The sequence below is a fragment of the Peromyscus californicus genome, unplaced genomic scaffold (assembly GCF_007827085.1).
Source record: "Peromyscus californicus insignis strain IS unplaced genomic scaffold, ASM782708v3 Scaffold_17__1_contigs__length_78620276, whole genome shotgun sequence".
Taxonomy (NCBI): domain Eukaryota; kingdom Metazoa; phylum Chordata; class Mammalia; order Rodentia; family Cricetidae; genus Peromyscus; species Peromyscus californicus.
The window spans coordinates 55,698,641-55,714,809 of record NW_026294469.1 but is presented as its reverse complement, the minus strand read 5'-3'; the positions used below and the strand labels follow the sequence as shown (position 1 = coordinate 55,714,809).

Here is a 16,169-nt window from a genome sequence, read left to right as displayed (position 1 = left end):
CTATCTCAAATAAGACAATCCCTTCCCCAAACAAAGAAATTAAGAAAAAAACGGAAAACAAAACTGTGAAAATAATGTAGCGGGGGTGTGGACCTGAGGTCTCAGGGCAGCTGGTGACAGAGACAGAGATGAAGCCCGTCAGCCAGGGCAAGTGAAGCATTCTCCCCATGAAATGTGTCTTCAGAGATGGCACAGAGGTCAGAGGTCGGAGTTCCTTAGCTTGTCTCCACTGTGCTACTTGGAGGTGAGTTCCCTTAGGTGAATTATGTTTAGGGGACCCGGGCACTTGGCATGGGACAAAAGAGTCTGTTTGTGAACGCTGCCTAAGGCAGGGTGGGACAGCTCTGGGGTCTGTCAGTTCCCTGTGGATTGAAGAAGGAAGGGTTGACAGAGAACTGGTATCTGCGTGGCCACCAGGACCTCTGGGCTGACGACAGCGGATGAGGATGAGGGCCACAGCCTGAGCTAGAATCAGAGGACCTAGTACACCTGACTCCACCAGCCCTTCTCTCTCACGGAGCAAGGACACTCGTCCTCAAGGTGTACCTCTTGAGAGCTGGCTGCCTCCCAGGTGTCACTGTATTTAATCCTGTCACAGCCACATGGAATAGCTGGCATGGTCCCCTCTGCTGCACTGTTGAGAAATTACAGGGCTAATGGGCTAATGGGCTAATGGGCTCACTCTGAGTCATACGGCAAGCATTTGGTCTGGCTGGGGTTTGAGCATAGTGGACTAGGTGTGATGCCCCCCATCCCCCCACACAGCCTGCTCTCTCTACTGCTTCCTTCCTTCCAAGTGAGAATGCAGAGATGCTCCTCACTGATCATGCCTCAGTCTCCTGGACAGCACAGAAACAGCCCAGGCCCACAGTCCCTCCCTGTTGTGGCTCCTGTAAAGGCGATGGCTCCCTCCCGCCCTTACGAATATCTCACAGACTGTTTTCCATTTATTCCTCACCTCTGACCAAAGCTGAGATGAAAGCCCCTTTTCATGCCATACACAAAAATCTTTCAGCCTCTCAGTTCCCTGAGGAAAGTGAGTTTTTCACTCTTTGCTCCCCCAGTCCAGAGGTTTTGCCATGCAGTACTCATGCATGCTAGGCAAGCTCTGCCACTGAACGACATCCCCTGCCCCTCTTCGGTTTCCTTAAAAACGGGCACACGGCTTCACCAGTTCAAAGAGGAAAGGATGGGTTGGCTGCTTGCCAAATGGATTTCCACTGCTGTGCACAAGAGTGTTTCCCTACTGTTAGGTGGCATTCTAGTCAGCCTGTCCGCTGGCGCCCCACCCTCACTGTCCGGAATGATGCCGATACAAGGGCTTCTGTCGTATTATAGATGGACAGATATTCTGTGACGTTTTCAGTGTACACAGCACATGGCAGAGTGCTGCTGTGAGCTGTGGGGAAGAGCACTGTGGGAGGGAGGCCCCTTCCTCAGCTGTATTTCAAGGAGCACAAGCAGCCATGTCCGACTGGGGTTGGGAGACTTTAGGCTGTGATAAAGGGGCTGGGGATCCGAGTACAACTGTGGTTTGGGCTCCCATGGAAGAGCTCGCTGTCACTGGCTAACACAGAAGGCTTCAGACTGGTTGATCACAAGCTCCCTCCCCCTTCCCCCTCCCCCCAAAAAGGGCCTGGGAATGGCTCAGTGGGAAAGTGCCCAGCTAGCATTTGGGAGGTCCTAGGTTGGATTCCTAGTCAGTCAGTCAGTCAGTCAGTCAGTCAGTCAGTCAGTCAATCAGTCAGTCAGTCTCTCTCTCTCTCTCTCTCTCTCTCTCTCTCTCTCTCTCTCTCTCTCTCTCTTTGTTTTGCTTTTTTTTGAGACAGGGTTTCTCTGTGTGTAGTTTTGGTGTCTGTCCTGGATTTCGCTCTGTAGACCAGGCTGGCCTCGAACTCACAGAGATCCATCTGGCTCTGCCTCCTGAGTGCTGAGATTAAAGGTGTATGCCACCACAGCCTGGCCCTTCTCTTTTTAAAAAGTGTAGTTTAAGCCTGATGTAGTGGTCTGGGCCTGTAATCTCTGTACCAGGGAGGAGGAAACAGAAGGGTCCCATGTTTGAGGGCAGCCTGGACTACACAGCGATTGGGGGCTAGCCGGGGCTACACACAGAGACCCTGTCTCAAAAGCAGAAGACAAATTAAACAGGCAGGTGCAGCTAATACTCAACATGCTGCTTAGGATCCCAGCTCCACTCCAACGTTTATCTGGATACACTCATACATGGGCCCCAGTGGGGAAACTGTACCAGTCAAGGACACTTGGTTAAGATCATATGCTTAAATACAGCGGAAAGTCTACCGGCTGGCATCTTGTCCAGTCCACGGGGCCACCCTCTACCTATATCCTGACCAAATGCACAGTAGCCATGGAGACCTCACTGACCTGCTTTCACTGGGGGAGGGGGAACTGTAACTCCTGCTCCCTGGGTATAATTATGTTGCTAATGGAACTATGATGAACTTGCCGTCTTAGGAACTATCAGTTGGTGATGAAAAAGCATTGATTGGTGGATCAGACTGCTTTTGTTTGGCCTGCCTGCCTGCCTTCCTTTTCTCTTTTTCCTTTTCTTTTTTTTTGAGCCGGAGTCTTGACAGTTCTGGAACTTGCTATACCACCCAGGCTGCTCTTGAACTCACAATCTTCTTACCTCAGCCTCCCAAATACTAAGATGGCAGGTATACCCACCATTCCACACCAGTTCTGCTTTTGCATTCTTGTAATGACTTCTTTGTCTTAAAAACATCCTAATAAAACCCATTTTAAAGAGAGCTAATCCGACACCCATATTTGAAGAAGGAAAAAACCCCAAACAAGTGGGGATTCACTTGAACAGTGACTTTGCCTGTTGAAGGATTTTTGGGGTGAGACGCAATCATTGCATTTTCCTTCTTAGTGAATGATCAACTGATTTCTGTTGTCCTGCTTAACTATCGGTTCAGACTGTTTTCCAGACCTTCCTCTGCTAGATGCTAAATAAAATTTGATTGCAATACATGGTGCCCACCAATGAAAGGATTCCTGCCTGGGTAGACTGAGTCTCAAACCAAGATGACCTAAGGTCTAGATATGGAAAAACAAAACAAACAAACAAAAAACAACTGACTAGGCAACTATCAATAAATTATTTGAACTTAAGGGCCGGGCTTTTCCTGTCCAATGTAATTCATATTTTATAGAGGACGTTTGCATTTGTTTTACTTGATGTTAACACTCAGCATACCATGCTTGCCTGGTCTCCCCAAATTCCACGTGGTTGGCAGCACAGAGCTCATCAGGTAGCCGTGAGAACAGCTGGAGGTTTCGCTTCCGACCTCTGGAAGGAAACCTCCTTTGGTACTCTTGGCTTGTGAAAGGAGTAACAGTGTCGCTTGGGTTCAAGGGCACACTGACTTTATTCTCTCTCATTTATTGTTCATCCTAACCATGAATAATACCACTAACAGCAGGTGGGGCAGTTTGTGGAGATTCCCAAACCAGACAATATGGACATTTACCGATTTGTTTTAGAAGGCTTTTGCAAGGCAGCCTTTTCTTCCTGTAAGATCCTCCATCTCCCCTTGGTCTACGCCTGTCCTTTGCCCTCCCTCACACTCCGCCGCTGCAGTCTATCTGGGTTTTCCATCCATTATGCTCCGTGAGAGACGAGGGTCTGCCAATAGCCTCTTTTCCTTGCACTCTCGTTTTTTCTTTCTTTGCCAAAGAATACAGGTCACGTGATTGTGGATCTTTTATTCTAAAAAGCAACCTCTCTGGAAACTGACTCCACAAAAATCACCCTCTGACCTTTACATGTGCACCATGGTATGAACACTCTCTCCCATATCTCTTTCTCTTTGTCTCCTGTTCTCTCTCTCTCTCTCAATAAAATAAAATGAAGCTTTTTTTTTTTTTAACCTTTGTAAGCCTTTTCTGCCCTTTTGGATCCTAGCTTCCTGGATTTTCTTAGAGGCAGAGACTACAGCAAGCCACAGAAGCAGCCCACAGGATGCGTCTGGGCCTCTCCTACTCTCCTTCGCTTCTGCTTCTTGACTTCTTCACAGCAGAGCCCACAGAAGACCCAGGGTGCTCTGGCTGCCCCCATTTTCTCTTGTCAGCATCCTCTTCTCAGAATACCAGCTGATCCCCGTCAAGGCCGCTGCGGACCTTCGGGCTACAAAAGTCGTGTTCCTCGAATGCCTACTTAGATTCACTTTCTCCACACTGCCCTGAGGTGGAGGTCTCTTTCAATCTTGAATGGCTCTTCTTAAGTGCCCCCCCCCCCCCATCTCTGCTCTAACTTCCCCGGTTTCGTGGTGTCCTGCCATGGTATCCTAGACAGCCTCTTGGCTACTTGGAACCTGGCGATCTACTTAGTGTTTCGCTAGAGTCTTCCTAATCGGCCCACCGCACCACACAATCCCTGTGCAGGAGACCTCCAGCGTTCACCTCCTCCCTCCAAGCCTGCGCCGCACACCCTCCCACCATGCCTGCTCACCCTGCTCACTCCAAGCTTGTACCTCATGCCCTCCAAGCTCGTACCAGGGTGTCTGAATGGTGATTTCCAGCATCTCGGGAAAACAGGACTCCTTGTTCCTCCCTCTCCCCAACCTGTTTTTATTTTCTGTGCAGAAATCCAGGCTCAATATCCACATGGAAAGATCAGACCATACAAATGACTCTGTTTCCAAAATACATTTCAGCCCAGGACCCCTTCAATGTCCCCACTGTCAGCATTCCACACCAAATCGCCCTCGCATCCCTGTCTAGATAATTCCAGTCAGCTCCAAAATGACCATCTAATCTCAACTCTCACCTCCTACAATCCATTCCTCACACCTAGCTCACATCCTGCATAAAACACAACTCCACTTAGCATCCTCTGAATTCTTGCATGCCAAAATATAAGTAGTGTGATGTGTGATGTTTCCAGGCACTATTGAATAAAGTCTATGAAGGGAGTATATATTAAATAAGAAACAGCATTTTCAGAAACAATGCTATCTACTAGTGTTAAGTTCTTATTTACATAAGTCTAGATTTTTTTTTTTATAAATAAAACTGTCATTTTATACAAGCACAGACATGCAAAACCACAGAGCGCTAGGAGAGAAAAATTAAAAAAAAAAAGCCAGGTGGTGGTGCACACCTTTAATCCCAGCACTTGGGAGGTAGAGGCAGGTGGATCTCTGTGAGTTCGAAGCCAGCCTGGTCTATAGAGTGAGTCCCAGGACAGGCTCCAAAGCTACACAGAGAAACCCTGTCTCGAAAAAGCAAAAAAGCAAAAAAAAAAAAAAAGTCAACAGAACAGCTCCTAAAAGAGTTTGCCTCCACACTGCATTTGAGTTGTGTTTGTATTTGTTGCTACCAAATCCTCTTTTACCTAATGGATAACTAAATATGGCTTATGATAATAATTTTATGAAAATATATGCATATGTAGAGAATGGCTCCTCAAGTTTTGTTTTTATTAAAAGAGGTAAGATTGAACTCAAAAGTCACATTCACAATGCCCGAGACAGCCCAGGAGAGAGCTGGGTTTCTGAATTTCAGATGGAAAGATCATCTGTGAGTGTTTATGAGCAGAAAGAAAATGATGCAGAACGGATTGATCCATCTTAACTTCTCATGGGCTAACAACGACATTTTAAAGGAAAATGTTGAGGAGTAGATAAGGTCTTTTATAATGACTTTGGGAAAACGTGGCGTGACAGTCAACATCTGAGGCTGGATGAGAACGCCACTCTTCATTTCAACCAGGACTGTCACTTCATGTTCCATCTCTAATGCACACAACACCACAGAGAACACAGCAGATGCCCCGCAGCTCCAGTTGGAGCTAGGAGGCTTCCTGGTGTGGCAGAAGCATCTGGCTACTTTTCACCCACCTTACCATCTCTGTATCCCATTTCCAGCCATCCATAAGTAAAGACACAGTTCAGAACCAATGTGCCTTGTGCCAGATGCCAAACTTCTTTACTTATGGTGTTACTCTAAACTCCTTTTCAGAAATTGTAAAGGTAGTTCTGGCTATATTGGGATGCTTACACTTATTAGAAGCAAAAAACATACTAGATGATTAAAATATAAGCTCTTTAAAAGGGCACTGTTAGCTAGGCCTGGTGGCGCACACCTTTAATCCCAGCACTTGGGAGGCAGAGGCAGGCAGAGCTCTGTGAGTTCGAAGCCAGCCTGATCTACATAGTAAGTTCCAGGACAGCCAGGACTATGTAGAAAGACTCTTTCTCAAAAATATTATTATCCATTACCCTGAAACAGAGCTCAAGGGATGGCATTTTATGGGGGGTGGGGAGGGAGCAGCAGGTACACCAGGCCTTTAAGACAGGGCAGGGCAAGGTCTCTGTTTACACAGTGGATTCTGCACTTGGAGGAGAGGTATCTGCAAACCACCTGCCAGGCAGTGAAAACTCTGAAATTCAGTACTGACCGGTATATTCACTTACACATGCACACACACACACAAAGATGCTCTTTTGCTACAACTGGGACAAACATGACTTTCTCAGAAACAGTATCCAGTTGCTACATCAAATTACTAAACACTATTTTAAAGATCCAACAAGAAACAGCTCATACTGGTTGGTCTCCCTCTCCAGCACGGGCAATGCTGGTGCAGGAATGATGGGCGGCAGCTGGCAGTGAGGCGGATGTAAACCACACTGTATCTTGCTTGACACGACCCACAGAATGCTGGTCCATTACTTACAACATGCACTCTCTTGTCTTGTGCTCAGATGGACACAGAGTCTAAGAGAAAGCTGAATTCTGTTTTTCTTTTTCTTCTGTTATTCCCACAAAGGCAGTTATGTGCCACAAGCTTTTCTCTCTGTTCATGTAGTTTATGTTTCTGTCATATGTGACAATGCTTTGAAAACATACCAGGAAAAGCAGCGCCAACATTTCTGAAAGACCAGCTGCCTCCCTGATGATCAGCCACCCAGACATCCATAAAGGCATTTCGAACAATCCCACTGTCTTTGCTATTTTTAATAAGCACAAAAGAAGTATCTGTAGGGCTAGATTTTAGACAATCATGCTGCTTTTCAGTAAGGAATGACCCATTCAATAGGAATGGGTCCACCTCTCATGTAAACTGTTTGAGGAAAAATTTTCTTACCTGGGAATATTCAAAGTCGGTGATAGGGGCTATGCTCTTGATATAATCAGACCGAAACTGGTTTTCAGGGTTGGCCAGTGGAACTGGAGGTATTATAGTACTCATTGCTGAAACGATTGTCTAAAATAGGATGAAGGGGGGAAAAACCAACAGAGAGATATAACATGTAAAGGTCCCATGAAAGGTAATCAGAAATACATACTTTGTTTACACAATCTAAGTCCAGCCTACTCAACAATTCAGGTGAACTAACGTTAGGGGAGGCCTTACCACGATAGCGTCTTTGACATTTTTCCTGATGTCCAGAATTTTCTGCTTCTTCTCCCTGCATTGAAAGAGAGTTGTTATTAATTTCATTCATGATAGAAACCAATTAAGATTTTAAGTTAAAGCCGGGCGGTGGTGGCGCACGCCTTTAATCCCAGCACTCGGGAGGCAGAACCAGGTGGATCTCTGTGAGTTCGAGGCCAGCCTGGTCTGCAAAGTGAGTTCCAGGAAAGGCGCAAAGCTACACAGAGAAACCCTGTCTCGAAAAACCAAAAAAAAGAAAAAAAAAAAGATTTTAAATTTCCAGTGACTGCAGCGTCAGGGAGACTGGGTTCACCAGAGGTCAGTATCCGACTTCCAAGGCATCTGTTAAGCTTTTATCTCACAAATGAGAACACAGCCAGCCCCTCACCCCTTCCAATCCTTGCCCAAAACAAATTGAATATACCAGCTTTAAAATCTACAACCTCAAACAAACATCAAGGCCACATAGTCACAATTATTATGGATATGGCACACAAATACAACTACAGTTATACTCAAACCTATCCCTTATATTCATAGTTATAAACTGAAATAGATGTAAGTGGGTTGCACTGTAGAGAGATGGAGTACTGAGATATCGTTAGGCTTCATATAGGTGGTTTTACATTGGTGGATTCAATCAACCGAGGATCAAAAACCGTTTGGCAGAAAAAAAAAAAAAAAAAAACCAAAACTGTATCCGCACTGAATGCGTTCAGGCATTTTTTTTTTCCTTGTGATTATTTCCTAAACTATTCAACATGATACACTCACAGCTTTTATTAACATGTTGCAGTAGGCACTATGAATCATCCAGAGGAGATACGAAGTAAATTGAAAGATGTTCATAGGTATTTTGCAACTACTACACCATTTTATACAACAGATTCCAATATGTTAGGCTCCTGAGAGACCGCCCCTTCAGATACTAATGGGTTTTGATCAATGTATTGGCTGAAAGTTCAGCGCCATACCATTATTAGAGACCAGTTCCCCCAAAAAATTTCTAACAAATTGTATTTTGGCAAGCTGTTTACTTTTTAAACTAGACACCGCCAAAGAAGGCGTTTGCCTAAATGGAGCAAGTTCAATGCTAGATTTCTGCCTCCCCGCCGCCCCAATCTACTCCGTTATCAAAAGAACTGCGTGGAGAAAGTACTTCTGCGAAAAGATGCGATTGACATAGAATTTAGAAACCGAATCCAAATTGGGTATCCTTACTCAGGGTTGAAGCCGTTGACGTGTAGAATCCTCATCTGTTTGACGATGGTGCTTTTCCCTGACTCACCAGCCCCTGGAACAAACAGAAAGAAGGTGGTCATCCGTGTCCTCCTATCGGGCTATACCTGTCGCTACCCAATGTGTTCTTTCCTTACGTGGGGTCTTTCAAGTACCCCCTAGATGTGGCTCGCAGTAGTTCGCCCGGGCTAAGTTCCAGCGCCCGGTGATGCGCAGCCCCGGTTTGGCTGTGCCGGTGGCTGTGAGCCCCAGAATGGGCACTCCTGGACACAGGGAGCTGTCGGGGGTCAGAGCGACCACGCACCCTGGCCTTACCCAGAAGCAGCAGGCGGTGAGTCGCTTTGTAAGCCAGGCGCTCTTTCTGCAGCTGCTTCTCGATCTTTTTGTTGGCCTCGCGGCGTTCTTTTTCATCCACGCCCTGATCTTCCGCGGTCTTGCTGCTGTTGCCCAAACACCCCATGCCTGCTGGCTCGCACTCCCGGTCAGGCAAGTAGGAAGACGCACGAGAGCCAGCGAGAACCAGCGATGTGCACTCCCCGCAACCGCTTCTCCACTCCCGGATGCTGAAAGAGACAGCCTGGTCTCCCGGGGATCTGCGATCGCACCGGCTTCTCCCTCCCCTGCGCCCACCGCACGCTCCCGGCTAACGGCGCGGGGAGGCAGGCGCGCCCTGGGAAACGCTCCTTAAAGGCAGGTCGTCTTAGGAACCTGCTGGGGAAACAGCGCACAGCGCGCGGAGCCCCGGGCGCCGGGCTCTGCTGGAGACAGCCGGTGGCGCTGTGCCCGGGCTCCGCCTCCGCCTGCCTCAGCACCGCCCCGCGGAGATGCCGAGGGGGTGGCGCGTAACCGAAAACCGGGGTCCTGCCTGCGCAGTGGCTAAGCGCAGCATGGAGGGCCAGAGCTCGCACCAAAGGGTCCCCACAGGGCGGCCGTGGCCACCCACGCGGCTGACTTGTTTCAAAGTCTGACGTGTGCGCCCCCTGCGGGTCCTGCTCCCCTGGAAGGAGAGGGGGGAAGGAGGAGAAGTGGGGAGGTCGGGGAGAGAGACGACAGTAGGAGTTGACTTGGGGTCTCAGAGCAGCGTTTCCCTAACCCAGTGAGTCAGAGAAGGGACAGGGGGTGCTTACACGCTGCCCGGTGTGGCTTCCTTGCACCCCGCGCCCCAGTGCCTCTGGGCACGTGCTCCTCGTCCCCCCCCCCCCCCCCCCACGCCTCTTTGCTCCCAAGCGAGCTGGGACTTGGGATCATGCATATTCTATAAGGGAGGAGGATCGCTAGGAGGCTCACCAGTCACATCGCTTTTGCTCTCCTCAGCTTCTAGACTATTCCAGCTCGCCCCCCGCTACCACCTTTCCAGCCCATCTTTACCTCCAGCCCCCGTTTTTTCCTCAGCAGTTTTGTCGAATAGTTCCACTGCTTTTCTAGAACACACCATGGTTTTGAATCTGACCTTAGAGCAGAGGAACGGATGAGGACAGGGGACTGGCACCTGCTGGTCCTTTATTGTGACTAAAAATGAGAGCCCTTACTTAGCTCTGCTAACCTCTGCACTTTGTGTTCACGGAGCAAGAGGAGGGGATGAGGAGGGCAAAAAAGGTGACCGAGCCCGGGTATTAAACTCCAGCACTGAGACGTGGAGGTGAAAAGGAGTCCTAGAGACCATGAGAAGTTGATGGTCCCCAACTTGGTGACAACTAGGTACTGAGCAGGAAGTCATAAACCTTTGCTCAGAGTGGGGTGTGTGTCTCCAGATCCCACATTTCCCCCTGCTATCAGCATGACCTGGCCTGTGCCCCAGAGAGTAGATACCAACTGTGTTACTTTATCCCACAGTCAGACCATGCCCTCCTGGTCCCTTCCCTTAGGTCTGTCTCATCTCTTATGGTTTCCTCAGCTCTATTCACTTGCTCCAATCCAATCCCCCCTCCCCCCGCCTCTCCCTCTCCTCCCTCTCCCTTTCCTGGTGGGCCCATTCTCCTAAAGCATGCAAACACGCACCCACACTGCCCATTGCAAACTAAGATCTTTGGTCCCCTCTCGTTGGTTCTACCAATGTTCCTTCTTCCAGGGCTTCAACCCTGCTTGTCTTTCCTTCCTCCTGAAACTTCAACCCCAGGTAGCCTGACAATGAGTGGCCCGAGCTCCTACACTGGGAATATCAGGATCACCAGTAGATTGGGGCATTTCTGGTCTCTGTGCTCTTTGCAAAGCCAGTCCGATGCTCTCCTTGAATCTTGGCCTTTAGCACACCACCCTCTGAGTGTTGGATCTCAGCTCACCCTTTCTCCCCAGACACAACTGCCCATTGTGCCTACCCACACCTCCAACCTACTCCTTCCAGCCCTGTACTTTCCACGGATTTGCCAAACCACGAGGCATGGGAGTGACCCCGGTTTACTTTTCTCTCGCAAAACACGAAAAGTTGCTGTGTCCTGCTGGATGTTTCTTAAATATATGTCCCATCCTCTACCACTCTTCCGCCACCACGATGGGCTCTGATCACTCATTCCAAGCACAGTTTCAGCAGTACAGGACTGTTTCCATTGCCTCTCGTCTTATTCAAATAATTATTTATTCAACACTGCCTCAGTAGTGTTACCTTCACATTGCTATTCTTAGCCACCCCCCCCCCACCCACAAACTCCTTCCCTGGTTCTTTTAGACCCTCCAGCTTCTCCATGCTCCCTTGCCCCACCCCTCCTTCCTAACCAGGTGGATTCAGGTGCATTGTTGCTTTTCTCTGGGGAGTAGCTGTGGCTCCTTCTCGGGGCCAGGCCTGCCTCACTGTCTCTCTTGTAGCCGCACTGTATTAGGAAGGGTTCTCTGGAAGAACAGAACTGACAAGGTGAATATATTTTACGGCAGGTTTATTAGAATGGCTCACACGACATGGTCTGGGTAGTGTGACAATGGGTAGTCTGGTGGTGAGAGGCCGAGAATCTATTAGCTGCTCAGTCCATGAGACTGGAGGTCTCCGCAGTCCCACTCATGTGCTGGAGACCTGGAGGATTCCTGGAGCGCTGCCGGTCTTCGGTTTATTTTAGGAGGTTGACAAAGCTTGTTCTAATAGCAGCGAAGGAAAGCTTCAGGAACAGGATTAATAGACTTGTCAGTGAGAGTGAAGACAAGCAGGCTAGGAGCAAAGCTCCACTCTTCCAGTCCTTTCATCTGAGCTGCCTCCTGCAGGAGTCGCCCACATTTAGGGTGGGTCTTTCTGCTTCAAACAATGTGATTAAGAAAGCCCCCCCCCCCCCCAGGAGTGCCTAATGGCTTGCTGTTTTAGGTGATTCCAGATCCTGTCAAGTTGACAACCAAAATTAGCCATCACACACACCTAGAAACCCCTTTCACGTCTCACAGAGCCCATGCTTCTCCTTCATCTCATCTATCACACTGCATGCAGTGGGTTGTTTCCGGCTGCACTGTAGCTCCATTAGATAGTAGATGCCTTGAGGGCTGGGTACCTCCTGCACCAGGACTGTGAATACTGTTGAATGCAAGAAGAATTGACAAAACCAGAGACAATTCCTAGTCAAAGCATGGGCTGCTGTGACAGGGATTTCATGGCCAACTTTTAAATTCATAACATATTTCTCTAGTGTAGCATCTTATTGAAAAGAAGAATGAATACTTTTTCTAAAGAACCAAAGCAACAACTTCTCTGCATAGGTAGACATAAATGTAGAGTGCCACATTCCATTTTGAACTCCATTAAAAGTCCTGAGTCTATAGAAGACCGTTTATTGCGGTCGCCACATTTGTGAGCGTGCCAACACATGTGTCAGCCCAGGAGATACCACAACTCTTAGGGCAGGCAGAAAGGGAGGGTGAAATACGAAAGCATAGAACAGTGCGAGCAGATCTGTAAGGATCTGTCCATCCTAAAATGCCAAGATATCCATCAATTATTAAAATCGACGGGAACAAAACAGACGTCATAAAAGGTTATAAAGGGGGAATTAGATTAGAAACCCCGAAACACTGACTCAGTTACTCTGAAAACATAGCAAACGTGGTTTTTGATCAGATATATAAATTAGAATTACAAAATTTAAGGATTAAATGCAGTGATGTAATGAAAAACCACACTGTACCCAGAAAGTTAGTAGATGATCAATATAATGATAACACATACATTGGAAAGGTAGCTCCTGGCTTTTGAGTGATGGCTGGTACTGGCCTAAGTCCTGTCGCTAGGAAAAAGTTTTAGTGCAAAATATAGGAATTATTACCACCATCATTTTACGTGCTCAGAGTGGGTGACTTAGAAGGGTGACTGCTCGGTTCACAGTCTGCCCAATATGACCTCTCGTGTGTGCCAGCACACTGTGCTAATTTACAGACTCCATAGTCTAAACCGGGAAAGTGTCTGTTTTGTTCAGTGATTTCAGTGAAAATGTGAAGAATGCAAAGCCCATCTCAGCCTGTTAGCAGGCAGGAACTCAAGGGTTCCTCTCCTTCCTTCCTTCCTTCCTTCCTTCCTTCCTTCCTTCCTTCCTTCCTTCCTTCCTCCCCCTTCCTTCCTTCCTTCCTTCCTTCCTTCCTTCCTTCCTTCCTTCCTCCCTTCCTTCCTCTCTTCCTTCCTTCCTTCCTTCCTTCCTCCCCCTTCCTTCCTTCCTTCCTTCCTTCCTTCCTTCCTTCCTCCCCCTTCCTTCCTTCCTTCCTTCCTTCCTTCCTTCCTTCCTTCCTTCCTTCCTTCCTCCCTTCCTTCCTCTCTTCCTTCCTTCCTCCCTTCTTTCCTCCCTCCCTCCCTCTTTTCTTTCCTCCTTTCCTTTCCTTTTCCTTCCTTCCTTCCTCCCTCGCCCCCACCTTCTTTGTCTTTGGAATTAAGCCCAGAGACTTGTACATGCAAGTGCTCTACTATCAAGTTTCATCCCTAGCTCCCAAACTTCAAACATTTCAAATCCAATAATCTGCTGTTTGCGATTATAGCCTGGAAAAATCGATCCTCATCCATGTTTCCAAACTTTGAATGAGAACCCAGAATACTCATTGACTTATCCGGAGTCACAGGGAAGAACTGTAGGGTAACTCAGAAAACTGATACGTAGCCCAGGGCAAGGAAAGCATCTGTTGCTTGGCAACCTGAAGAAGGCAGCGCTAGGAGGCTCCCCAGGCAAAGCACTCAAACCAGCAGGGTCTGAGGGCCACTCCACAAGCCTCACCGGCAGAGGGCGCCAGCAGATGTGATCAGGGAAAAGAGCAAGAGAGCGAGGCTCTAGAACATGGACCGCATGGCGTTTGAGGTCCGAAGACCACGTGTAACAAAGCGGAGTTTCCCTCACTACTGAGGAGAAAGACAGGTAGAGGGTTTCAAAACTCTGATTTAAATCTCTTACATTTTAGTTTTGAGAAATTAATGACTTGAAAGTCTCCGTTTGCTTCAAACACTGAAGGGAATGACAGCTTCTTCCTCAGGAGCTGGAGATGAAGTCCAGGGTAGCAAGAAGGGATCGTCCCTCCCCATTAGCAGGCAGTTCAAAAAAATTTAATTAACCAGTAGATGAAAAAACGTTCCGGACGGGTTGTTTCAATTAGCGGCAGCCCTAGATTCAGGAAACGGGAACAAATCTGAAAAACGAGTCAAATGACGCACCCCGAGAGATGTCAGGCACTAAAGGTGAGTGGAAACATTTAGCTTGTTCTTTTGTTGTGTTGGTACTTTTGACGATGTTCGAGACTAAAACTGCAGCAAGACCTTTGGTGTGGGTTCATCAAATGTCCTAAAAGAAGCCCAGGGCAATTGTGAGCGCCGAGGAGCAAGGACTGTGTTTGGAGATGCTCACAACTGCAGCCAGAGAGGAGCTCACACACAAACTGGGCCATGTGGTAGCACAGGGTGGCACAGGCAGGGGACCTGCACGACCAATGGCACAATTGTCTGTTGTTTTGTCCCACCACTTAGTGTCTTGGTGGAAATAGGCTGTCACTCATTTTTAGCAGCCTAGATCACTGTATGACCTAATTATAATATGTGGAAAGTATTACGGTACATTTTAACATTTTTTTTTTAAAACAGAAAAGCAGAGAAATAGCTTCAAGTTTCCTTTTCTGTACATACTCTGAGATCAAATATTTTCAAATTTATTGAAATCACGTGTCTCCCCTTTTTCTTACTCCTGCAACCAAAGTAACACGAAGTAGCTGGGAGAGGTGCCATCCACAAAGAATTAGAAACTGACTGTTTTAAAAACCAAAAAGCAGCCCATCAGCAGGGAGAGGATGCTAAATGTCACTAACTCCTCTTTGTGTCCAAAACACAGAATTTCAATGTCTCTGTTAAAATATTAGCCACGGCACAGAGTTTAACAACTGTATGGCAGGAGGTAGGAGACTGCCAGACACATTAAAAAACAAACTCAAACAATACAACAAAAATATCCTATGTGCCATAAGAGGGAATTTGCAGACAGAATGGAAACGTCAATGCTTTCAATCCAGAAATCCCGTGAAAGCCACCAAACTCAACTAGGCTGTCATGTCTGAATAATTGTCTTCTGAAAGCCCCTGGCACTACTGAAAAGTGGAGCCTAGTGGGCAAAGAGTGTGTCTTCTGGTCATTGAAGGTATACCCTCAAAGGGGATAGTGAGACTCTAGCTTCCTTTTCTTTCACATCTTGGCCGTGTGTGTGTGTGTGTGTGTGTGTGTGTGTTGTGAATTTATTGTTGTGTGGTGCCATCAGTGGAGTGAGACATTGATGGCCTAAACCATTCACAGCTGTGTGAAAAGGAAAACAGACCCCAGAATCCGTTTCTGTAACAGAGAGCTGACAAATACCAACGCTGAGGCAGAGGTGGCTGACAGGGGGCCATCGAGGGACTAGACTAGTCTGAGAAAAACTGCCACGTATCACAGTGACATTTGAAATATATTTTACAAGCCACATATAAAACAAAAGGGCTCAGTGATGTAGCAGAGACCACATTAGCACAGTGCCCATCAGCACCCGAATAGCTTATCTGCTCTTTAACCTGAAGAAATCTAGCAAACTTTGGATTCCAGCAGACATCCAAACACATGTTGTTTAATAAAAACATTGAAACACCAACGTGAAGTTAGAAAAACAGTCTGTCAAGCTTGAGAGATACTCTTTCTTCACTAACAATGGTCAGATGAAATAAAATATAAAACATTGCAAACAAATCTAAGCTATGAATGAAGTATTTATTTTAAGGAATATTTTATGATAAAAATAGCTTCAGAGAACCTTAGAGAAGGTTCTAGTTCAAGTAATTCTATTCCCAAACCTATTTTCTTTCTTTTTTTTTTTTAAATTTAAGCTGGGCAGTGGTGGCACACTCCTTTAATCCCAGCACTTGGGAGGCAGAGCCAGGCAGATCTCTGTGAGTTCGAGGCCAGCCTGGTCTGCAGAGTGAGATCCAGGACAGGCACCAAAACTACAAACAAAAAACAAAACAACAACAAAAAAGCAAATTATTTATTTATTTATTTATTTATTTATTCATTTATTTATTTATTTATTTATATTTTATGTATGAGTGCTCTCATGTATACCCACAT

General features: G+C 47.0%; 1 protein-coding gene across 2 annotated transcripts in view; it reads right to left on the bottom strand.

The window, feature by feature from the left end:
* Positions 1-16,169, bottom strand: part of Gnal (G protein subunit alpha L) — a 130,321-nt gene that overhangs the window by 79,877 nt on the left and 34,275 nt on the right. Inside the window, exons 1-4 of one of the 2 annotated variants that reach the window (XM_052742364.1) lie at positions 8,963-9,528; positions 8,630-8,702; positions 7,388-7,442; positions 7,118-7,237 (exon numbers count right to left, since the gene is read on the bottom strand). In XM_052742364.1, coding sequence (XP_052598324.1) covers positions 7,118-7,237; positions 7,388-7,442; positions 8,630-8,702; positions 8,963-9,107 — 393 coding nt within the window. In that variant the 5' untranslated portion in view covers positions 9,108-9,528. Of the gene's footprint in view, positions 1-7,117; positions 7,238-7,387; positions 7,443-8,629; positions 8,703-8,962; positions 9,529-16,169 lie in introns of those variants that run through there. The other variant, XM_052742363.1, reaches the window with a different exon arrangement.